Here is a 24809-nt window from a genome sequence, read left to right as displayed (position 1 = left end):
TGGAGGTATGTAATGGTCTTTTATTTATACCAGAAACAGAGCTATTTCTTTTTTACATTTTTTTTTTTTTAACCCTGATGAAGTCAAAGGCCATTATGATGGAACACATATTGGCTGTTGTGAGTCTATTTGCCTTTATGCGATGCATACAAAGCTTTACCTCTGTGCCTGAATTGACATAAAGAAACATGGACTCAAGGAAGTACTCATGGATCCGTTAATGTATGTATGTATGTATGTATGTATATATATGGGCATTTATAAAGCGCGTTCCGGCCTTGGCATCGAAGCGCTAAGAGGACATAAAGGAGAAAAAGATGACTGAAGGCCAATAGCCCTATCGCGGAAACAACCAGGTTTTCACCCTCTTCCTAAACATCGAGAAGTTCTGTTCTTTCCGGATATCAAGCGGTAAACCATTCCAATATCTGGCAGCCGCCACTGTGAACGCTTTATCTCCCCACCTAACTCTGCGCGTCCTACAGACCTGGATCAGAAACGACTTCTCTGATCTTAAGGCGCGTCCTGGCCGATACCACCTGAGTCTGTCCACCAAATGTTCTGCACCATCCCCATGTAGTGCTTTAAAGGTAATGCAGAGAGATTTAAAAATAATCCTCCTGCCCACCAGAAGCCAGTGAAGGCGCTTAAGGCTAAGGGACGCCGACGATAAACGTGGAAGTGCCAGAATCATGCGAGCTGCATTATTCTGAATCAATTGCAGTTTCTTCAAAGTGCACTCATCAATATCCAACAACAATGAGTTGCAATAGTCTACTCTTGACATGATCAGTGCCAACATAACCGTGATTCTTTCCTCCTGCTTCAGGAACGGTAACATTTTCCTCAGGATTTTCAAGGTCCAATAGCAAGACTTCACTAAGGCATTAACCTGTGGTTTAAAGCTTAATGCTTCATCAAAAATCACTCCTAGATTTCTAGTTGCTCCGCACGGGCTAGGTAGTTGCCCGCAGTCATCTGGCCACCATCGCGGACCCCACAGATCCTTACTACAACCATACAGGACAATCTCCGTCTTGTTGGTATTGAGCTTGAACCAATTCTGTCTCATCCACTGATTAATATCCTTCATGCAGCTATTAAACTGCTCTGCCACTTCCTCCCCATTACTCCTAGATACTGGAATAATAATCTGGGTGTCATCAGCATAGGAGGATGGTGAAAAGCCATATGATCGGATAAGTCTTGCCAGGGGGGCCACATAGACATGAAAAAGCGTAGGACTCAGCGCCGAGCCCTTGGGTAGCCCACATGGCAAGTGGAAGGCCGGAGCTTTAAAACCTTCCCAGCTAACAATATTAGATCTGTCCCTTAAGAAGGACTCCAGGATTCTAAGCGCGGCATGTCTTATTCCAACATTATGAAGGCGAGATACCAAGATATCAGGTGAAATGGTATTGAATGCCGCAGAGAGATCCAATAGTACAATAACAGAGCCCTGACCCTCATCCAGAAACTTCCGGATGGATAAAAGAAAAAAAGAAACAATATAAACGTTTTTGGACACTTTGTGAGCTCAGGACATGCTATGTACAGTTTTTAACCTTTTGCCATTGGGTTAATTTAAGGTTGTGTTGTGGCCAGCTCTTGCCCTGGAGCACCAATTTGTGGTTTTGGTTTGACTTCCCTGATATATTGAGGAGAGCACTTTTGTGCCTGGCTACCATCTTTTTGATTGCTGATTTTAGCATGGATTGTAAAATGGGGAGGAACAGTACAGTTCTCTTCCAAATGAACAGCATCTCCACCAAAGGAAATTGCCTTCCTCATAGAAAACAGACATGGCCACCTTTTAAAAGCAGCCACCAGTTCAAATCAGCTTGTGGGGGCCATGGTGTCATCTGAAGTGATGCCCTTACAGGATAATGATCCAAGTCTGGATCCCCCAGGAGATTGTACTCAGTCATCCCACAGGTCATTTGTAGTCACCTGTGGGGACTGGTTAAAATGGTGCTTCATAGGGGTCAGCAGGGCAGAGGGTGCTAACTTCCCCATAAAAGGAGTGGGAAATCTCTTTGGGGAGTGTGGAGGCAAGGGAGTAAGTGACACAGGAGGACATGGTGGGGGGGGAGGATGTGAATGTGATGGTGGTAGAGGAGGAGGAACCGGAACATATGGTAGAGCGCCTGTGGCTCGCCCTTGCATTTTTATGCCTGGATGCTGGTGGAGATCCAAAACTAACAGTTCCTTAAATGTTATAGTCCTTTTCCAAGGCAAAGTCTCCAGGGATGTTGGAGGGAGGCTTTATGGACATTTTCCTCGTTTGCAGAGGATGAAGTTTCATCTTTGCCTTGCATTTAAGTCCTCCTACAGTCTCTCTATGACATGTTGCACCGAGCCATCGTAACCCACCGTTGATGGAATCCTCTGCACTGATGGTTGTTTTGACGCTGATGACTGCTTTAGGTTCAACAGCGGCCTTGGGACTTAAGTTGGCCTCAGTGACGGAATTGAAAGTGTCTTGGACTTCAAACATTCTCTTATGTTTATAAAGGAACTTAGGCTTGACATTCAAACAGGGTCAATGGCTACAGTTTGAAGTGGTGTCAGCTCTGAAGCCTTTGTAGTTGCTGACGAAACCCCGAAGCCTGTGTAGAGAGTGGTAGGTGGGCTCCGACCTCAATCCCCTCTGGTGCGCTGGGGGAATCAAAGGGTGCACTGCTTCTTCATCAGGCCTCAAAGGAGGCATGGAATACGTGTTGGTGCAAACGATACTTACAGCCCGTGTGCAAGTCGGAGGTCACTGAGGTAAGGAGAAGCTCCTGATCGGAGTCTGAGGAAAAGACCACCTGTGGACTAGGCGATCGGTGATGGAATGGAATGCCCAAAGAGTCAGCGTCCTCATCTTTCTGGACACAGAGCAGGGCCTGTTCTGTTCTCTCTCAACAATACCAATCTTCTTCATGTAAGGTACGACAGCTATGGCACACAGTTCTGTCAGGGAGAGACAGATGTTACAAACCTTGCGCAGATCAGACCACATATATTTGGGTGTAGCACCGGGGACAGTATTGGAATGGAATCCATTTAATTACCAGTGCATTCTTTATGGAGAAATTGTCAAAGATGAAGGGTGCATGGTATCGAAGAGGACCAAAGGCCTTAACAGTCAGGAGTTGACAGATAAGACAGTCTTGGAAGGTTGTTGGCGAGAAGAATGCAGACTACAAAAGCTTTTCTGGCAGACCACAATCGAATTGCACCCTATGGGCTCATGCAGAAGCAAGCATAACAACTCCAAACTTGGTACCCTGGCAGTACACAACCGAACGGACCGGCAAAAAAAACCTAACACCGAGTTTGTGCCCATGCGCATGTCTCAACTTAGGAAACAGCTCAGAGTGAATCTCATGACCTGAAAAACTTGCTTTGAAGAAAAATAATGTAAGTGTCTTAGTCCAACACCAGATGGCTTAAGTGTGCTGAGCATGTGTTTCTACAGCAACACATGCTACGATCATTAAGTTCCTTTTCTGCCTGGCCTGGATAAAGTGGTTAAATTGTAATCCAATTACTTAATGATAGCTTTTTATGGATTTTTAGGTCAAAGCTTACCAGACAGCGCAGCCGTCTACATATGCTAAAGACATCCTGGGAAGTTTTATAAAGTCGACTTGGGGATGCATTTGGCCCGTCGCTTGCCATTGGCTATGCAGTTTGTAACTCACGTTTTCTTGCTTCCCGTTTGCTGGCTTTGTTTGTTTTAGGCTGCCCAGGTTCAGTTCACCCCACCCAAAGAGAAAGCCATGTTCACTGAATACTTCAGGAACAGGCCTTTAAATCATGTTCTTGTCTGTCACGTGTGCTGGGCATTCAAAGTCCAAGGTCAATGTCAAGCTGTGGTTTGCTGGAAGCCTGGTTCTTTTGTTTTGCTTTCTGCTGACTTCAAAGTGACAGCTGTTATAGGAAAGATGAATGCAGCCTTTCACCATTGAGCCGGCTTGTGCCCTTTCCCAAATTTGATTTTAGATGTAGCCATCGAAAAAGTATCTGATTATTCATCTGCACAAAACATTTGCACTTTTTTTTGCAAAATTCTTCTTCTTTGAGTACATTTAATTTGGGAAACTGCCTTTTTAGTAACAAAGTACTAAACCACATTTCAGTCTCAGCGTCAACCTAACGGTGATCTTGGGCAATTTACACTGTTTATAGCTCATTCACTGTCAAGCACATAAGATCCTGACATCATTGAACTCTGATGTGCAAAGCATTTCCTTTATTTATGACATATGCAGCAACTTGCTTAGGAGAGCTGGATGAGTTTAAAGTCACTTTTTATGAAAGCTTTTGTGCTTATCTACAAAATAATGATGTATTCAGTCTGCTATTGTGACTTTTTACAGTGGTGGGCTTTCACTCAGTCTATGGCAATCATGGCAAATGCGGCGGATAGCAAGGCCATCACAGAGCACTGGTCGAGAGCAGCACTGAAGCTGAGGAAGAGGCAGAGAGTTACAGAGAGGATTCCCCTCCAGGGAAAAGGAGGCAGCAGCAACACACATGGAGGGACCATGTAGTTCACTACACAGGTGGTGGGCGTGTGATAGAGACAGAGGGAAGCGTTTCAGGTCTCTACAGCAGAAGATCCCTAGGACCAGACTTCAGGGCTGAGAGGAGCTGGAGCAACAGGGTTAAGGAGGCAGAGGGTTATTGTGGGAGTGGGGGCAGGCACCAGTAGCACTTAGCACAACTATTCTGTTAAGTGCCTGAAAAAAAGGAATAGGTACTCCCAGAGGAGTACCTATAAATGTCTAAGGTGTCTCCACAAGGTATTAAGAAATCACGTTTACCCATAACACCAGCAATAGATAGTAAAGTAAAGCTAGTTATTGAGGAAAATATCCATTATGATGGTATTCCAACATCAACATTGAAAATAGGTAACTTGGATAGAATCAGTTTAGGGAATGAAAGGTCTCCAAAACTGAGTTAATCAACAACAATTGTAAATAATCACCCTCTCACTGAGCTTCTTTAAACTGTTGCCGAAGATAGTAACTATTGGTGACCCACCAAGAAAGAGAGGGCTGGAAAGCTCTGGAAAGAATTTGGATCAGTTACATGAGGTTGAAAATATGGGAGATTATCCTAGGCCACGGGAAATTGCAATGGTCCGGGGAGTATCAGGTCTTAGAGGAGATTTGGGGGCGTGTCAAATGAGTGTCTTAAGGCTCTGTGGAACAGCAAGCTTTAACTGTTGAGGGTCAGCCCCAGACACCCATTGGCATGTTAGTCAACAAACATTTTCAAGCCCTCCTATACTGTCGGAGTAGATGGTATAGCCACCACAAAGAAGTCTTTCATTGCTCCAGGGGAATCCATGATACTTGCCCTCACCTCAGAAATTAAAAACAGGTTTACTATCCCATAAAAAAAATTAAAAAAAATCGGAGAGAAATACAAGGGGCGTGCAAGAGTCTCTGAAAAAAGTTAGACTCTCTGGCAGCCAGGACCTTGGTCGTGGAGGATACAGTAAAAGAGCTAAAAGAATCAGTGGAGAAGAATAAGGAAGAAATCTGCCTATTGAGGCTGAGTAAATGGACTGTCAGGAGAAGCTAGAGGCTTTGCAGAATAATTCCAGAAGAAACAACTTAAGAATACTAAATGTACAGGATGGAGCGGAAGGGGACAACCTAAAAGCTTATGCAGTAAATGTGATTAAGGCTGGGGTCCAAATAGATGACAAATAATGTCTTGCACTGATGCATAATACTGTCTAGTTGTAGGTTTATGTGTCTCTCTAAAATGTCCATACATTCAGAAGGAAGTTGTAAATATCCTAACTCTGACTTCAGGAGCTATATTGAAAGATGGAGTGTTTTGGGGTATCGATGTCTGATTTGATGTTGATTTTGAATCGGAAGGTCTGGTCTGTTGGGAAGTTTCTGACGGGCAACCACAGACAGATCCAATAGTGTTGTGTACCAAGGTTGACGTGCCCATGTGGGGGTTACAAGGATCTTGGTGAGTGATGTCGGTCTCAGTTTGCGAACCAGAAATGGAATGAGTGGGAGAGGCGGAAAACCATAAGCAAATATCCCTGACCAATTCATCCATAGAGCATTGCCCTTGGACTGAGGGTGTGGGTATCTGGATGCAAAGGTTTGTCATTTTGAATTTTTGACGGTGGCAAAGAGATCTATTTCTTGTGTTCCCCAGAGGTGAAAGTATTGATGAAGTATTTGTGGGTGAAGTTCACATTTTTGGACTTGCTGCTGCATCCTGCTTAGGAGGTCTGCAAACGGATTGCCCATTCCAGGGAGATATTCTGCCAGTAAGTGAATGTGATTGTGAATTACCCACTTCCAAATTGTCTGTGCTAGAAGAGACCATTGAGATGAGTGTGTCCCCCCTGTTTCTGCAGATAATACATAGTTGTCATGTTGTCTGTAAGGACTAGCACCACTTTGTGGGAGAGTTGCGGCAGAAATGCTTTGAGCACTAGAAAGACTGCTAGTAACTCCAAGCAGTTGATGTGATAATTTTGTTGAATGGGATCCCATCTGCCTTGTATTGTGAGGTTGTTGAAGTGAGCTCCCCAAGCTATCTGTCATGCATCTGTAGTGAGAGTGATCTGAGACACAGGGTCTTGAAAGGGCAGACTTTCTGAAAGGTTGGTGAGATTCCACCATTGCAGAGAGCAGCGAGTCTGGTGGCCCGCCAACACTGGATCCTGAAGATGACCCTGTGACTGAGACCACTGACGAGAAAAAAACACTGCTCTAATGGACGCGTGTGTAGTCTGGCATGAGGAATGATGGCAATGCAGGAAGCCATCATCCCTAATAGTTGCATCACTAGTCTGACTGTGAAAGAATGGATCTCCTGTAATTGAGACAGAAGAGTTTGGAAAGCTTGAATCCGTGCTGGGTTTGGCTATGAGAACTCTGAGTGAGTATTCAGAATTGCTCCCAGATAAGGCTGTATCTGTGAGGGTTAAAGATGGGATTTGAGAAAGTTGATTGTCTATCCCAGAGTGAGTAGAAGGTTTACTGTGTACAGAGTATGTTTCTGACATTGTTGGATGTTATTAGCTTTGATGAGCCAATCATCCAAGTATGGGAAAACATGAATATGTTGTCTTCTGAGGAATGAAGCAACTACCGCTAAGGATTTTGTGAATACCCTGGGAGTGGTTGTTACCCCGAATGGTAGAACCTTGAGTTGATAGTGTTTTCCTGCAATGACAAAACAGAGATATTTGCAATGTGCTGGATGTATGGGAATGTTTAAATAAGCATCTATGAGATCTAATGCTGTCATGTCATCTTTTTGCTGTGATAGGGGAATAACATCTTGCAGAGTGACCATGTGAAAATGCTCTGAATGTATGTGTAGGTTGAGAGATCTGAGGTCCAGAACTGGTCTTAAAGAACAGTCCTTCTTTGGTATAACAAAGATAGGGAATATACTCTTAACCCTTGCTGTGATAGGGGGAACAGGTTCTATAGCCCCTTTGAGAAGAAGGGATTGTATTTCTTCCTTTAAGAGAGTGAGATGGGCGTGTGAAAGTTAATGAGTGCGAGAGGGAATATTTGGTGGAATGGAAATGAGTTCTAGACAGTAACCATGTTGGATAAAGGACAGAACCCATTGATCTGTGGTGATATTGGACCAGTGGGGATAGAAATTAAGTAGTCTTCCCCTCCTGAAGAAGTGTGTGCTGGTGGAATTTGTAGCCAGTCACTGTTGTGTGTTTGAGGCAGAATCTCTAGAGGGTGACGCCTTCCCTCTACCTCTATTGTTGGTATCTCTAAAAGAACCTCTATTGTAAAAGCGTGTGCCTTGTTTTGTTTGGGAGTAGGAAGGTTCAGTAGAAGTTGTCTTGAAGCCTTCCCTAAATTGTGGGCAACCAAAAGTACCCCATTGTGGTATAGTGAATAAGGCCACCATGGCCTTTGCTGTCTCTGAGTCTTTTTTCAGTTTCTCTATAGTGGTGTCAACCTGTTGCCCAAATAAATGTTCCTTGTCAAAAGGCATATTAAGTACTGCCTGTTGTATTTCAGGCCTAAACCCAGAGCATCTTAACCAAGCATATCTTCTAATAATAATGCTAGAATGAATGGCCTTTGCAACTGTATCAGCAGCATCAGTGGCGCACTTGATGGCATTATTGGATATAGTTTGACCCTCTGAAACTATCTCCTGTCCACTTTTATGGTGTTCTCCTGGGAGATACTAGAGAATGTCTTCCATCTCATCGCAGTGGGCCCTATTATATCATGCTAAAAGAGCTTGGGAATTTATGATACGCCAATGATTGGCTGGATGTGCCGCTACCAGTTTACCTGATATGACAGGCTCTTTAAAAATGTCTGTAGCATGTCTAAGCATGCCTGGTAGCATGGGAAGAAAGTGACCTTCCTGGTGGGTGGAAGTTAGTGTGTCAAAGAGAAAATCTTTCTCAATTGGGTTAGAATGCAGTTGGACATTATGATAGGCAGCTGTCCGTGCTATGACCTGCTTATAGGATGTTGGGCCTTCAGGAGGAGGAGGTTGTGCAGGATATAAATCAGGGTCATTTGGGAGTATGGGATCTATAACATAAGAATCCCAAGAGTCTATATCCTATGGAATGTCTTCCATGTCATCTCCCTGAGGTGTTGGTGAACCTTGTGAAGAAAACTGTGAATCCACAATAGGTGGAGAAGATTGTGGAGGAGTAAGAGGAAGTACGGGAGATGGTGGAGGAGAAGGCTAGGTTGTACTGGAGCCTTGTCTTTGGAAAGCTTCTTAGGTGGAGGAGCTGTGTCCAAAGCTTTCTGGAAAGTAAGTTTCCTCTTAACTGAAACTGGAAGAGAAACAATAATTTGTCCTGTTCCTTTTTGGATATGAAGCTGGCGCTGACAAGCATCCATTGCTTCAAGGATAGGCTCCACTGTTAAGTCTGAGGAAAGACTTGAGTCTTTTAAAGGAGGGATTTTCGATTCGGAAACTTTTGGAGCCTTTTGTCAAATAGACTCCGAAACAGAAGTAGATGGTTTCTTGGTCGGAGTCGAAACACTCTGATCGAGGATTTGACTCGATCCCGAGGCTGAATGAGGTGGCGAGCCAGAGGTCAATGCCAAAGACATTTCATTCTTGGCTATTTTTGGTGCTGAACCCGAAGGTGGGGCATCCGAATGTAATTTACAGATCCTACCATGGCCCAAAGGCAGAGGTGGACCGACGACCATCTTATGTGGCTTCTTTAAAGTCTTTACATAGGGGCTTGGGGTAGAACTCACAGGTTGCGCAGAGGTAAGAGGATGTCTTTCGATGTCAGATAGAACATCCAAGTCCAAATCTCCTATGGGAAAAGCCTCTTCTTGGTGGATCGCCTCCTGCGCATGCTCTTCCCCGAAAATATCAGGGGTGTCGTCTGGCATCTTTGACAACATCTCCAACCAATGTGCTCTACGGTCTCATAGGGTCTTCTTGGAGCAGAAAGACCGACAGGTGTTGCAGGTTTCTACCCTGCGGTCAGCAGACAAGTGGAGGTTACACTCCTGGTGATGATCGGTGTGTGGGAATTTCAAATGGCATTGAGGGCAAACTCAAAATGGAGTGCGTGCCATTAGCCCTGCATTTCTCAACATCACGTGGAGTAATAGGCCCGAGACGGGAGCTGGGGCCTCGAAGGGTGCTGAATTCGACCCAGACGTAGAAATTTGATTCAAATGCGTTAGTGAATACGCACTAGAAATACAATACTGTCGCTGAAAGAAAGACGGAAAGAAGAGATACGAATAGACCACGCCGAAGTACACCGAAGAGAGGAATGCATGCCCGAATCAGACAGCAGAGAGAAAAAGTTGCAGACTTATGCAAAGCATGTGTATCTACAGCCACACATGCCATCAAACCAGATTTTCTTTTTTTTTTTACAATCGTTCACACATGGGTTCGAATGGTAGAGGTAAAATAGCACCTATATAAATACTTTCATGTAATATAAATGGTTAACCTACAAAAAGGGAGGCAAGAAAGGTTACTACGGTATTTAACGGACTCTCCAGCATATATCATCCTGGAAGAAACTCATTTGATCAGGGAAGAGTGTACAGATCTTTTTAAGACTAAAAAATGGGTTCAATAGATGGTATGCTCTCACCAGAACTCTAGAACTAAGGGGGAGGCTATTTTCGTAAAAATCATTGATAGTATCGCAGATAAAATAGACAGATGGATTATCTCTAAGCTACAAGCTTAGGATCACAATCCCACTCTCGTGGGTTACTAACTTCCAGATATCAGTAATAATTAACCGCCTACGATAGTGTTTTTGAAATTACTAGATTTTACTTTTCCAGTTATAATAGCTGGAAATTTTAATAACATAATGGATAACAGGTTAGATAGATCTTCCAAAAGTAGAGCAATTGTTTCCCCCTATAATGAAATCATAAAGGATAGAAGAAACTCAAGAGATCAAACGTGGTACCATACATGTCAGATCACTCTGAAGTGTGACTGGAGTTTAAAGCTATTTTTAAGTCCGAGTTAAGAAGATGGACTCTAGATTATACATTATTGATAGACCAAGAGACGGTGAATGTTCTCTGTTTAGGTGCAAAGGATTTGTTCCGATTTAATATAGGCATTGCTCTGCTAAATATAGTATGGGACTCGTTTGAGGTATTTTTGAGGGGGAAGATTACTAGCATGCCACACTTTAGGAGGAGTATTTATAAAAAGGAGGTCAACACACTAGAGTCTGCATTGTGGAACTTGGAGGAATAATTGTTAGCACAATGATCGGATTCCTAATGAAGTATGGAGAGAATTGTGTTAAGTTCCTTGCTTTGAATATTAAATGGGAGCAAGTTAGGAAAACAATCTGAGAAAATGAAGTACAACCAGATTAAGCTAGATGAGCAGTAATAATACTGGAAAAGCCTTTGTCAGTTTTTTCGAAGATGTATACACAGAAGACCTGGTGATAACTGAGGAGAGGGTGAAGGAGTGGGGTAGGTGGAGAGGTGCCAGGTAAACTAAGTAAGGATAACAGGACTCACCGTAATAGTAATACTAGCCAGAGTGAAATCAGGCAGCCAATTAGCTCCAGTAAAACTGAGAAGGCAACAGGCTCAATGGTCTGCCAGTGGAATTATACAATGCTCTAGGTGATAAAATATTACCAGTAATAACAAGCTTAGTCTGTGAGGTTTCTCAATGCCCTCCTTGTGGAATGACACCATTGTTATCTTAATTCTTAAGCCAGGTAAACATGTTAGCTGTGAGTCTTACAGACCAATATCACTCAATTGTTATTATAAAATTGCTGCTAAAGTTTTAGCCTAGAGGTTGAACGTGGTAATAGGAGAGTTGTTACATGATGATCAAAAGGGTTTCCTAAGAGGATGATCTTTGATAAGCTAACTTATTGTCTCATTGGCTCGAACCATCTTGCTGTCTCCTGTAAGATTCCGTTGGCAGTTGTGACTTTGGATGCTACAAAAGCATTTGACAAAGTCAACTGCCGAACAATGTTATGGCACTAAATTGGGAGAACGCTTTTGTAGAGTCTTGCAATTGATTTACCAAAACACTCTGCTAGAATACTAGTAAATGGAAGTCTTACCTCAGCCTTAAAATATCTAGGGACAAGAGGCAAGGATGCCTGTTTCTCCTTCATTTTTTTAGTTATATATCGCGCCTTTTGCACACAAACTTTAAAAGGAGTCCCCATTCCTCCTTTTGGGGGGGGGGGGGAAGAAGGTGGAAGAAGGTCCGAAGGTGAAATAAGCAGGGTGTTTAACACTACCAGATATGCAGTATCACACCAAGGCATTTCAAATAAGAATTGTAGAATGCTGCTCAATAGTCCAGAGAGTTTGGAAACTAGCACTTTATATGTTAAAATATATTAGAGAAGGTATTTTACAAGAAAGAAAATATGAAAGGGCTGCAATCAATGGCTGTACTTTTGTTTTGAATAAGAAAGACTACAAGGCTTATTTAGTACATTAAGTATGCATCTATTTAGGATTCACTGGGTGCAGCAGTGTGTGTCAAGGACAAGCTGTCACTTCCTATAAAAATGTCAGGAATCTACAGCTGGGGCCAACTCATACAGTATGGGATCTCCTATCATGAGATTAACTCTCCGACAGTGGTGGGGAATATATCAAGATTTAAGTATTTACAGCTAAAAAAAAAAAAACTGGTCCCAGAGTTTGAACTATAAGTTGGGGAAAACTAATCAACTGGAAGGTCTCCTAATGTGAGCAACATCAAGGAAGAAGGACGTTTAAAGATGGTATTGGTTGCTGATGGATATTGCAGATGGTTATTTTAAACTACCAGAGGAGCTTTGGGGGATGAAACTTGCCGAAGATACAGTTAAAATAATAATTATAGCAAGTATTAATGAGCACTTTTTACAGTATCGTTAAACCGCTTGTTTAAGGAGAAACCACCTCTTATCCCTTCAAAGAGCATATTGGACTCCCTATAGGATATCGAAGATGGAGAAAGAGGGCACACGCCCAAATGTATGAAATGGGGACTAGAGAAGGCAATCAATATCTACATGTTCATGGAATGCACCAGGATGCAGTACTTCTCGGAAAATGTGGTTAAGTTTATAATGAATGTCCTTAGAATAAATATCAAGGTAATCCTTTTCCTAATTATCTGGAGGGCCCTGTAAAGTTAAATAAGTATGGGACCAAGTTGCTATTTTACTTGACTCTTTTGCCATGAAGGGAAATCTGTAGAAAGTGCATAGCTGGAGTACCCCACCAGACCTGCACTGGATGGCTCAATACTGAAATACACACACTGAAAATGGACTCTACAGCTACTGCTGATAAGAGGTATACGTTTTGGCAACTGCTGATGAAATGGTTGGAACGGAGCAATTTTGATAGGAAAGCTGTAGGAAATCTGGTTCGGTGACATCACACCTTTTGTCCTATGATTACACTCATCCTAGCTTTTGCCTTGCCTGTATACCGATGTATGCCGAAGAGAGCTAAATACCTCTCTGGTGAGGCAACACAATAAAGTAAGGGAATAAGATCGGAATATCGGGGTATAAAGCTTGAGGTGAATGAGGACAAAAAAAGATGGAGGGCAGGTACATGTTATGGAACATTTTGCTACAAGGAAACTGCATGCCTCGTCACAGCCTCAAAGGTGTCTATCCAGTTATTCTAGATTGTAGGTCACTCCGAAAGTTCCTGCAGTTTGTCTGGAATGAGGAGGTACATAAGTATAAGGCAATATCTGCAGGATTTTTGTTTGTGCCATTGTGGTTCACAAAACTGATGGAACCAGTGGCTGAATGCTTGAAAACAAGAGTGATTAGTCAGATAATCTACCTGCAAAACATGATTTTCTTATCCCATGAAACTGGATTTTACAGAACCAGATTAACTTATTTGTGGGTCTGCTGAAAAGTCTGGGATTTGCCATCAACAAATCCAAATCAGATATAAGTGACAGTGAATTTGAATTCATGAGATTCACAGATTATTTGGTAATATCAACAAACATGAATAAAGCCATCAAAACGAAAGCCCAAAAAATTGTAAATGAAGAAAGCACTGCTAACACAACGTCTATGCATAGATGGGATGTTGATCTTCAATCATGCCATTTTGCCAGGCCCCTTACACTATACACTGCAAACTTTATAAATTCTTGACCAACACAAGCAATTAACTTACACAGGCGTAATGAAATTGTCAAATGAGGTTTGTCAGGAGAACATTTGAGGCTGAGTCATGTGGAGGCCTGAAATGACGGGGACAAATTACTTTCCTCAGTTACTCCCGCAACTGGATGTAGGAGTTTATTTTATCCCAAAAAATCATGATGATCTGAAGACTACGGAGGGAGGATGATTTGTACCTTGGAAGAAACAACTACTACAAATTTTCTTCCACTGAGACAAGATTGAGAAGCAAAGGCAGAAGATGCTTCCGACAGTAAGAGGGTAGAATACCGATTTATGCTTTTCCCCTGCTCTGGTTCATGTCAAGGTTAATGGTAGAAATCAGAGCACAGAAAGCACATTTGAATTTGGTGAGCCATTACCAAGGTCACAAGTTTTGTTTCCAGTTTTTCCTGTACTATCTCTGGGTCTTCCAATTTCTCTACCCCGAAATCTGAGGTTTTCATGGGGAAAAGGCAGGTTCCAAGCCTTTCAGAAAGGGCTCCATATTACATTTTTTTATCATGTATTGACATTACCAACAAGAATAAGTTGAAGAGGATAGCTATTTTGATCTGTTAAGATGGGTCTCATTCCCATGAATACAGGCCTGATCTGTATCTTAAAGGTCCTATACCAGCTGGAAAAAGAGGAGCTTGTTTGTAGGAGAGTAAATTTGTCAGCCCTTTCCAGAAGCCATTTCCCCATTCCCAGTTCAGCAGGAGAAAGACTATTAAAAAGGTGTCAAACTGAAGAACCTTCAGAACTCACTGGTGTGGGATGTCAACAATATTTGTTCTTTTGACAAGTTATGCTACTTTGACTTGTATCTTGCACTGGGTGCCAGATGCCAGAGCTCTGGATTTTAATGGCAGGATGTTTCACCCAGATTGGGTTAATTACCATATACATTGCCAGGAAAACAAGTCCAGCACTAGTCCAATTTAAAATCGTAATTATCCAGGCAATGCTTAGATATGTAATGTTAAATGTTTGAAATAACACTGAGCTGTAACAATAATTTTGACTGATGGGAGCTGTCAGGAATGCATGGTTTTCCTGTGGAGTCAGATGTCTAGCTTTTGTTTGCCTCCCACAAAGCAAAAATCTGTTTCTTTTGGAAACCCTAGTACCAGAGGAGGCATATTAGCTTGGAAGTGTGTGGACATCTCCCCATAAAGAGCAGATTGCCGTACTAATTTTCATATCATATTCTTTTAACCCTGGTAATTTGTATGTCTACATCCTGTATTTTTGCTCAGTATCCAGAGGGAGATTTCAAATGTTGTAGCTGGCTGGAGATCACACTAACCTACTTAACAGGGCAGGACCAACAATTACATAGGTATCTAGGCACATCAGTAATAACCACAAACAATTGATACCCATCATAATTATTTCATTAGCATCCCAAAATCCATGGCTATGCTAGTTCATCTTTAATACAAAATTAATAAATAGAATCAATATTATCACACTTTCCATATTTTAAATACATATAACATAATAATTTCACAAACCTAGCCAATTAGACCACTCATTCATACTCTTATGTAAAACACGATAGAAGTTCAACTGAATGTGAAGCCTACTCTTCAGATCAGTGCCACTTTCCAGATATGTATCTTTTCACTTTCCCTTAGAGCCACACTAATCAAAATACTATCCAACCTCTTACATAGAACATTTTGATACCAAGTTGGTTAACATAATCAATAAACCATTGTGTGCCCCAGCAGTGAGGATGTGGAGGGTGGTTTAAACGCCATGGTGTGCAGTTGCCTGATAGTCATGGGCTACTAGGATAGACAAAGGCATCCTTTGGAATAAACAGAGAGGGCAGAGTTAAAGAAACCTGAAGTATGTGTATTTGATTTCGTGCCCTTCTCCAAAAAACAAAAGAAGACACCAAACAAGTTTGAGATTTAGCTTTGGTACTGGTGAAGAGAAATGCAGCAATTGCCATGAAGTCTGTCAATGTCCCAGATGTTGCCTGGTGGAGGAAGCTTGTGGCTTGGGTGGGCAGGCCTGCAGAGTAATATTTAGTACAGAAAAGGAAGACAGAAGTGCATCTAATCTATGGTTAAAACCCCTGCATGAATTTAAAATTAGGGCAACCAGTAAAAGGCCACCTTAAATTCTCTTACCATGGTCAGGAAGCGTGAATTTTCCACATCAGGCTTCATGCCTGGTCCAAGAAAAACCCATATTTACGAGATACCAAATTCTACTCAGGGCATGTGGCCAACTAGGGATGATGCCATACTGGTGTTCACCGCTGCTGGCTCTTCTAGAAGTTCAACAGGTTTACTAAACGTTGGCTTACCAAACTGCTTTTGTACAGCTGAGAAAGAAACTGTGCTTCTTGAGGGACTGCAATTAATTGCAGAATTCATAGGAACACAAGTAGTGCTGGAGTAGGGACCATAAACTCACAAAAGATTTATTGTTTTAGGATACCTTGTTGCCCCTTTAGCTTTCTTTCCAGAAACCAAATATGGGCCAGGATAGTCAGAAGTGAATGTTTTTTTGATGCTGAGTGCACAAGGATTAGTATCTCATGTCTTACTGTATTTTGTAATATGTTGTGTTTGTGGAACCACCCATAGTTACCGAAAATAATAAAAATAGTAAAAAAAAACATGGGTGGAGCCCACCTTGTCGGAGGTGCTAAAGCGTCCAAGTCCTGACTGTGCAGCAAAACCAGCCTGTACGAAGACTTGTCTTTCCCATGTTGAAGATCTTGTGTCTTTGGTGTTAAACAAGCGTAATCTTTTTTTCAAGGCTTCCCATTGCACACAAAACATTCTAGCTTAGGCAGCAGACGGTTTAATTTGTTATGAGATCATTAAGGCAATAACTATCCAAACCTGAGTGATGATTTGATATGATGGAATCTAACATTTCTTGTGTTAAATTTAGGAAAATACTGATGTTGGAAATTTTTATATGGGATGCATACATTATTGTTGGGAGTTTTTTGTTTAACAGTAACAGCTTTATTCTAGAAAGGGAACAAACATACAATAGGTGTTTCAGATAAAAACGTACTAAAAGGAAAGCTGGATGTTTGTCTGCTTTGCTGCAAAGAAACAGGACAAAACAGAATCCACTGGGATGTTATGGCAAGAGCCCATTTTTTTTAAGGTTGTTTTATCAACTGCTCCTATGGATGTGTTATTTCATGTGTAAACATTGAAGCCTTCTGTACTGCACAACTGTATAGTCATCATTCCTAAGTTTGAAATTAGAGCAAGCCTTAAATCTATTGAATGTCCCCCAAGGTTATGAGTACAAGTCATTCAAACAGCAACCATAAGCGGGATTTTTAGTATTAATACCGACACTGTATTTACTTTTAAGCACTCCAGACAACAGCCATTAAGCTAGCTACACAGTCCAACGTCTGTTGTGTGCCACTTTAACTTGGTAATTGCTCTGGAGGGCTAGCTCCTATCTAACCTTTCATATTTATCTTAAGTTAGACAGGTGTAGCAGTTAAGTACAGTTCACCTCAGGTTCACCAACGAGAAAAAAAAAGCTTGGAATGCAAACTGTACATAGATTATGGGACCTTACCATCGAAGCATTGGTATTTTTGCTCTTCTTGTATAATCCCCTCAGGTCTGGCTTTTGGAAAATCATGTGCCCTCCCGCCACTTCAATCAAAACTGGCCATAAATACCATATTACACTGGTTAACATGTACATAATACAAAGATGTGACTTGAGTATTACAGGTGACTTCCTACTACACCAACCTGTAGTGTCGTCACTGCTTTTTTCTTTGCTTGGACTGAGGGTATCCGATAAATCAGCTTCCTTGGCTTCTGTATGACTTTCTAAAACAGAAGTAACAGAACATTAACTACAACATAACTCATGCTTGGACTTGCATATCTCTCCTTGTGCCTCAAAACAAAGTTAAGGACCACAGTGAAAGAATTAACTTTATTTCCAAGAAGTTCACAGAGGAACGAGGAAGGCAGATGCAAACATTACAATCTAAGGTGCATCACTTGGAAACCCTTATTAGCACTGACTTTATTAAGTTCAGATATAAGGAAATTATATATATGTCAACAGCATATGCAAATGTTTGAGGGTTGGAATACATTAATTCCTTAAACACAAAACTTTCATTCCCCTAGAACTTTAAAATCCCTACATCCCTTCTCCCAGGGCAGCTCTTATATTTCTGCCCGATCAAATGTCTGATATCCTCAATATGGATTTACAAAGATCATGGGTTGGTCACACCTTGTGGATGCGCTTTTAAACTCATATTGAGCAAAACAGATTCAGGGCTTTTATGCATAACACCGTTGCATGCATCAGGATTCCTGACATTATTAAGTTAGCAGAAGTCTCCAGGTTGCCTCAAATCGAACGAGTTCCCTTACAGTGGTCATCAACCTTTGCAACATTAATATATTTCACAGTTGAGTATGCCACTGTACTACTCTTTGTACAGCAAGTTTCAACTGCCAATTTTGCAGTTGCAAGACACAGCTAAATAAGGGGTTGATTCAACCTCAACATGTGTCTACTACATGTGTATGTGTATTTGGGAAGGCACTCCCAACATGGGTCTTCTATCCCAGTATATCCTTAATCACCCACACAACCTGCATCCAGAAAAATTTTCACTTGTGGCATTCACACCAAATATGAAATGCGTCTCCTCTCAAGCTGCTGCCTCTCCAACAATCTGGACCGGCATTCAGAAAGGTACAATGCAGTCTGTCTGGTGTGTAGTACCCGCCAAATATCAGTTTGTAATTAACCTCCTTGTTACTAAAACATATTGCACTTTTGTGGACATCACTGCATAAATCCTTCTACTCCTTGGCTGTGATGTTTTTGCGTAGGGAACGACGATCCCATTGTAGAGACACACTTAGTTTCCTCTAGAAGGTTTATATTGTTTTGATATGACACCCTTGGAAGAGGTAACAGTTACTTTGTTTCCACTAGAAGGTTTAGGTTGTTTGATATACCACTGGAGGAGACAATAGTTGCAAACAGTTTTTCAATAGCATTTTTCCCCACTGCCTTGCTAACATACTAGTTAGGAGCATTGCCCAGTGGGGAACAGTATAATCATTCCATCTCACAAATTCCAAAAACATTTTAGCACTGTGTAAAGACATAATGCCCCCTCTATGGAACCAATCCAAAATAAGCCTGCATTCCCCTTCCTTCCACTGCTCAAAAGGCACAGCCAGTGTGAAGTCAGAGTTGAAATGAAATACGGTAAAAGGGAATGAGAAAGCAGCAAATCCCTGTTTCCATGATATATAATCCTAGACTGTTAGCTTTATTTGGACCAGGGTTCAAGAAGAAACAGTTATGGGACATCACTACCTCTCCAGCCATATCACATTCCATTGTGACCTACCCATCTCTGCTCCCTCCATACACAGCCAAATTTTATCCGACTGAGATTTGGACCAATCATATCCCCATTGTCAGTTGTGACGCCTGGTAATATGTTTTGAAATCTGGTAACCCAGAAATTCCAGGTTCTTACTAATCAAGTTTGGTTTGATGTCCTAGGACCTTTCCATACAAAGCAATTAACAAATTGAGCCTCAAAAATATATGGTAGATTTTTACTAACAAGAACTGGAATAGGGATAGCGCCAGAGGGAAAACAATGTATTTTCAAGAGCAGAGACCTTGCTTTCAGACTAATTATTGATTTTAACGAACGGTCCTGTTTGGCAGCCTTTTTACCATTGGAAATGTAGAGCAGCTGACCAACTTCTTTAGTTTTATGTTTTGAAAATGAAATCTGTCATCTACTTTGTGTTGTGTGGCAGTGCTTCCTGGACTGACTTAGGTATGACATGATGCATTACATGCAGCATTTATTGTGCTTCCCACATCTGTGTGTGTAAATTGTCCACATCAACTCAACATTGCACAAATATATTAATGTAGAGAATATATGCAATCTTCTTCAAACTTTGTGAAATTCACTTTATTTGACTAGCCGTGAGGAATTTGTCTCTGAAGTTGAACAAAAGGTGTTCTCTGGAAAAATGCGGATAAAAATGTTATGAAGAAATGGGGTGTATTATATAGTGTGGAGGGGCAATCTCATACACTTACTCTCAGCTCAGTCCTGAGTAGCTGTGGCACTAAGCAGCAAACGTTACAGAGGAACACGTTTAAAGCATTTAAACAGCACCAAAACAACTGAAGAAGAAATCAACATGACATTCAAGAAATCCAACACCAATGTTAAAAAATAGCCTGTATTTTTATAATAATTTAGATACTAGAAACAAAAAGATCCACCTGAGGGTTCCAGAGAGATAGATTTAACAAGCAATAATAGCGCGGTTTCACTCAACCATGAACAAGCCATTACAAAAATCTAAAAATTAGACTCTCAGAAACGTTTTAAAAGAAAAGTTAGGTAAGAGTCAATACAGTCGATTAGAAGACCTGGGGGCAACCAATTCCGGCAGGGAGCTAGTCAGGGTGACCCAAAAGGTCCTCCCCAGAAGAAGCAGTCCTTCAGCAGTTCGAGGCACTTTATCCATTTTGCAATGGGTTCCCATGGAGTGGTCCTGATGCAAGGGATGAAAGAATGCTGAAGATGCTCTAGAAGTACTGTGGATGGGACGTGATCAAGTGGTCTTATTGCAGGGATTCCTCAGTCAACGAAAATAATGGGGTCCTGTTTGTAGGGTTAATGTCCCACGGGGTCCTCTTACATCTGACCGAAGTCCAGTTTCCACAGGCCTACCAGTCGCCCATTGTCGCAGTCACAGGCTGTTGGAAATGGCCCTCTCTACAGACATTTTGCACTCCTACTCCTGTCCTTCTGAATTTTTGCTTCGGTGGCCTTACCATTAGCCTTAGGACTCCGTGCACTTTACCACTGCTAACCAGTGCTAAACTGCTTGTGCTCACTCCCTTAAAAATGGTTTGATTGGTATGCACCTGATTGGTATATTTAATTCACATTTAAGTCCCTTGTAGAGTGGTATACTATATACCCAGGGCCTATAAATTAAATGCTGCCATTGGGCCTGCCACACAAATTGTGCCACCCACTTAAGTAGCACTTAAAATGCAGCCTGAAGGGAGTGTCCCACTGCCATGTCGATTTGACATTTAAAACCCCTTGCCAAACCTTAAACTCCCTTTTTCCCCTTCTACTGTATATGTCACCCCAAAGGTGGCCCTAGGTGGCCCATACGACAGGGTGCTGTGTAATTAAAAGGTAGGGCATGCACGTTTTAAGATTTACATGTCCTAGTAGAGAAAAGGGAATAGTTTCGTACCTGTAACTCCAGTTCTCTTGTCGGGGTATTTCCATGATAGTCATAAGCACTGAATAGTTCTGCACACCTGTGGGGACCCCCGGAGCACTGTTCTGAAATTGTCTTCCTAAGTGTAGACGTTAGCCTTTCTTCAGGAAAGCCTGCAAAGTCACTTAAGAATGTCAGTATGCAGCCTAGAGGAGAGGCTACAAAGGACAAATTCTTCATTCTACTTGGTTGAAAATGGAAATACCCTTATGAGAGAACTGGAGTTACAGGTAAACTATTCCTTCTCTCGTAGGGGATTTCCATGTATAGTAATAAGTGCTGAATAGATTAGCAAGCCCGTCCACCTAAGAGCAGTGGAGTAGACAGAACTACTAGAGTGATATTAAATCATGCAAAGAGATTTCTAAGAGAAGCCTGTCCTACTTGAGCATCTGTACAAGCATTAGAATGAAGGCAGTAGTGCTTAGTAAAGGTGTGGACAGCCCTCCATGTAGCCGCCTTGCAAATATCTGTCAACTGAATGTTTCTCATTAATGCAGCCGTGGCTGCCTTGCCCCTAGTGGAATGTGCCTTAGGTCTGCCATCAAGGGACTTATTGGCTAGCTGGTAACAGAGCAAAATGCATGAGACAATCCATCTGGACAAGGATTGCTTGGAGGTGGCAAGGCCTGTTCGAACTGGGCCATAGTTAATGAACAGCTTTTGTGACTTGCAAAATGATTTAGTTTTGTCTAAATAAAATTTTAGAACCCGCTTCACATCCAGAGAATGAAGCATTCTCTCAGCAGAAGACGATGGGTTTTGAAAGAAAGTTGTAAAGAGATAGGGGGTCATTCTGACCCCCGCGGGCGGCGGGAGCCGCCATATGGCCGCTCCGCGGTCAAAAGACCGCGGAGGCCATTCTGGCTTTCCTGCTGGGCTGGCGGGCGACCGCCAGAAGGCTGCCGCCAGCCCAGCAGGAAACCCCTCCCCACGAGGAAGCCGGCTCCGAATGGAGCCGGCGGAGTGGGTATGTGCGACTTCGCGTATTTCAGTGTCTGCAAAGCAGACACTGAAATACAAAGTGGGGCCCTCTTACGGGGGCCCCTGCAGTGCCCATGCCATTGGCATGGGCACTGCAGGGGCCCCCAGGGGCCCCACGACACCCCTCACCACCATCCTGTTCCTGGCGGTCGGAGCCGCCAGGAACAGGATGGCAGTGAGGGGGTCGGAATCCCCCATGGCAGCGGAAAACCGGCGGGAGACCGCCGGTTTTCCTCTTCTGACCGCGGGGCACCACCAGCCTGTTGGCGGTGCTCCCACATCCCCGGCGTGGTTTACATTAAAGTCAGAAATAACTTTAGGTAGGCATTTTGGATGTGTTCTCATTACCACCTTGAAGGAATGGAAAACTGTACATGGTCCCTGAGCGCAAAGGGCCTGGATCTCACTAACCTTGCGAGCTGAAGTAATTGCTACAAGGAAGGAAGTTTTCCAAGTAAGATGTTGGAGAGACGCCTTGTGTATGGGCTCAAAGGGATTTTGCATCAGACGTTAAAGAACTATATTAAGCTCCCATGGAGAAGGATGTCTAGTAGGAGGAACAATCTTTAACCCCTCTAGGAAGTCTTTAATGACTGGAAGTTTAAAGAAAGAGGTTTGTGAAGTACTTTTCCTGTATGCATTCAGAGCTGCCAGGTGTACTTTGATGGATGAGAATTGTAAGCCAAATTTTGCTAGGTGCAATAGATATGGAAGAAAAAGATCTTCGCATGTCGTTGGATTTAAGCTCTTGTCCAGACACCAAATGCAGAACCTTTTCTACTTTAAGGCATATGCATATCTGGTAGAAGGTCGTTTTGCCTCTCTTAGAACATCCATGCAGTCTTCAGGAAGGTTAAGGTGACCATACTGTACTAGCTCAGGAGCCTTGCTGCCAAATTCAACGATAAGAGTTTGCGATGTCACATCTGGCCTTCTAATTTCGTGAGAAGGTCTGGGCAGCATGGCAATCTGAGATGTGGATGGAGTGAATGGTGAAGAAGGTCCGGAAACTACCACTGCCGTGGCCATTCTGGAGCGATGAGTATCATCTTGGTTTTGTAGTGGGACAGTTTGATGAGGACTGCCGGAATGAGGGGAAGTGGCAGAAAAGCGTAAATAAATTTTCCTATCAGTCTATCCCTAGGGCATTCCTCAATGTCCCTGGATCGTAATACCTGGAGGCGATGCCTAGGCATTTTTTGGTGTTGGGAATGGATCTATAGAAGGGGTACCCCACATAGAGAAGATGCAGTGGACGAAGTTGTCGTGTAGAACCCACTCGTGGTTTTCGTCTATCGCTCTGCTGAGAGCATCTGCCTGAACAGTTTCTATGCCAGGAAGGTGAGTTGCTGTTATTGTTAAGTTTCTGGCCTGAAGCCAGTGCCAGATGGTTTGAGCCTCCAGAGATAGTCCTGGATCTGGTGCCCGCTGCTTGTTCAAGTAATACATGGTGGCCGTATTGTCTGTTTGAAAAAGCAGAGTATTCGTGGTGAATGCAGGAAGGAAGGCTTTGAGCACGTGATGGACTGCCCGCAGCTCTGAGATTGATGTGATACGAGCTCTCCTTCCAAGACCAGAAGCCTTGAATCTGCAGATGATCCATATGGGCACCCCATCCGAGTAACAATGCGTCCATGACTATCGTATGCGTGGGAACCTGTTGGTGAAATGGCATTCCTTTCAGGAGATTGCTCAGAGAACACCGCCACTTGAGGGATTGTGTTGTATGTGGAGAGAGAGTAATCCTGTCGTCCCAATTGCCCATCAGCTGATTCCATTGGTTTTCCAGGCACACTTGCAAAGGCCACATTTGGAGACGAGCATTAGGAGTGAGGTAGATGCAAGACGCCATCGATCCCAGGAGAGACAAGACTATTCTTGCTGTGGACTGAGGAGATCTCTCGAGAACTTGACATTTTCGGTGGATCGATGAACGTCGCTCCTCTGAAGGAAACACCTTTGCTTGAATAGTGTTGATTGTGGCGCCTAAGTAGTGCAACCTCTGGACAGGTGATGGTGTTGACTTGGTGAGGTTGACCTGAAGGCCAAGTCGTTGTAGTTGGTAGGTCCAACTGAAATGCGGTTGGGCCTCTGGAGATGTGAATGCCTTTATGAACCAATCGTTAGGTAGGGATAGACAAAGACACAATGTCTTCTTAGATGGGCTGCCACCACCGCCATGCATCTGGGGAACGTCCTGGGTGCCGATTTGAGGCCGAAATGTAGCACTGCATATTGGTAATGGTCTTGTCCGACAAGAAATCTTAGGAACTTCCGATGTTTTCTGGCAACCGGGAACGAGGAAGTAAGCTTTTTTCAATATCTATGGAACAAAGCCAAATGCCCTGGTGAAGCTGGGGGTAGATCGGTTGCAAAGGTAGCATTTTGAATTCTTCCTTCCAAATTCATTTGTTGGCTATTCTTAGATCGAGAATGGGTCTGAACTCGTGCTCGTCCTTTTTTGGCATAAGGAAATACCGCAAGTAGATTCCTTTTCCCCGCTAATCTGTGGGAACTGGTTCTATCGCCTTCTTTTGTAGGGTTTTGACCTCTACCGTGAGAGCGTCGAAGTGGAATTTGGAAGGCTTTGTGGAATAGAAGACGGAGGATTGGTAAACCTGAGACAATAGCCATTCTGCACAATATTCAACACCCAGGCATCTAATGTTATGTATTGCCACTCTTCTGGGTAACCGAAGAGGGGGAAGTAAGGATTCAGGGTTTAGACGCAGATGTTTGACGTCCTACTTAGGCAGTTTGTGGAGTGGACTCACCCTGTGTCTGTTTGCATGGAGTTGGAAACAGACTCTGGTGCCGAGATCTAGATGGCA

General features: G+C 42.8%; 1 protein-coding gene across 6 annotated transcripts in view; it reads right to left on the bottom strand.

Annotated features, from left to right (window-relative positions):
- Positions 1-24809, bottom strand: part of SLMAP (sarcolemma associated protein) — a 793819-nt gene that overhangs the window by 282340 nt on the left and 486670 nt on the right. For all 6 annotated transcript variants that reach the window (XM_069206475.1, XM_069206474.1, XM_069206478.1 and 3 more), the window contains one exon: positions 17428-17508. In XM_069206475.1, coding sequence (XP_069062576.1) covers positions 17428-17508 — 81 coding nt within the window. The remainder of the gene's footprint in view (positions 1-17427; positions 17509-24809) is intronic.

Source organism: Pleurodeles waltl, chromosome 9 (assembly GCF_031143425.1).
Source record: "Pleurodeles waltl isolate 20211129_DDA chromosome 9, aPleWal1.hap1.20221129, whole genome shotgun sequence".
NCBI lineage: Eukaryota > Metazoa > Chordata > Amphibia > Caudata > Salamandridae > Pleurodeles > Pleurodeles waltl.
The sequence above is the reverse complement of the archived record's forward strand: the minus strand, read 5'-3'. Positions and strand labels throughout refer to the sequence as shown.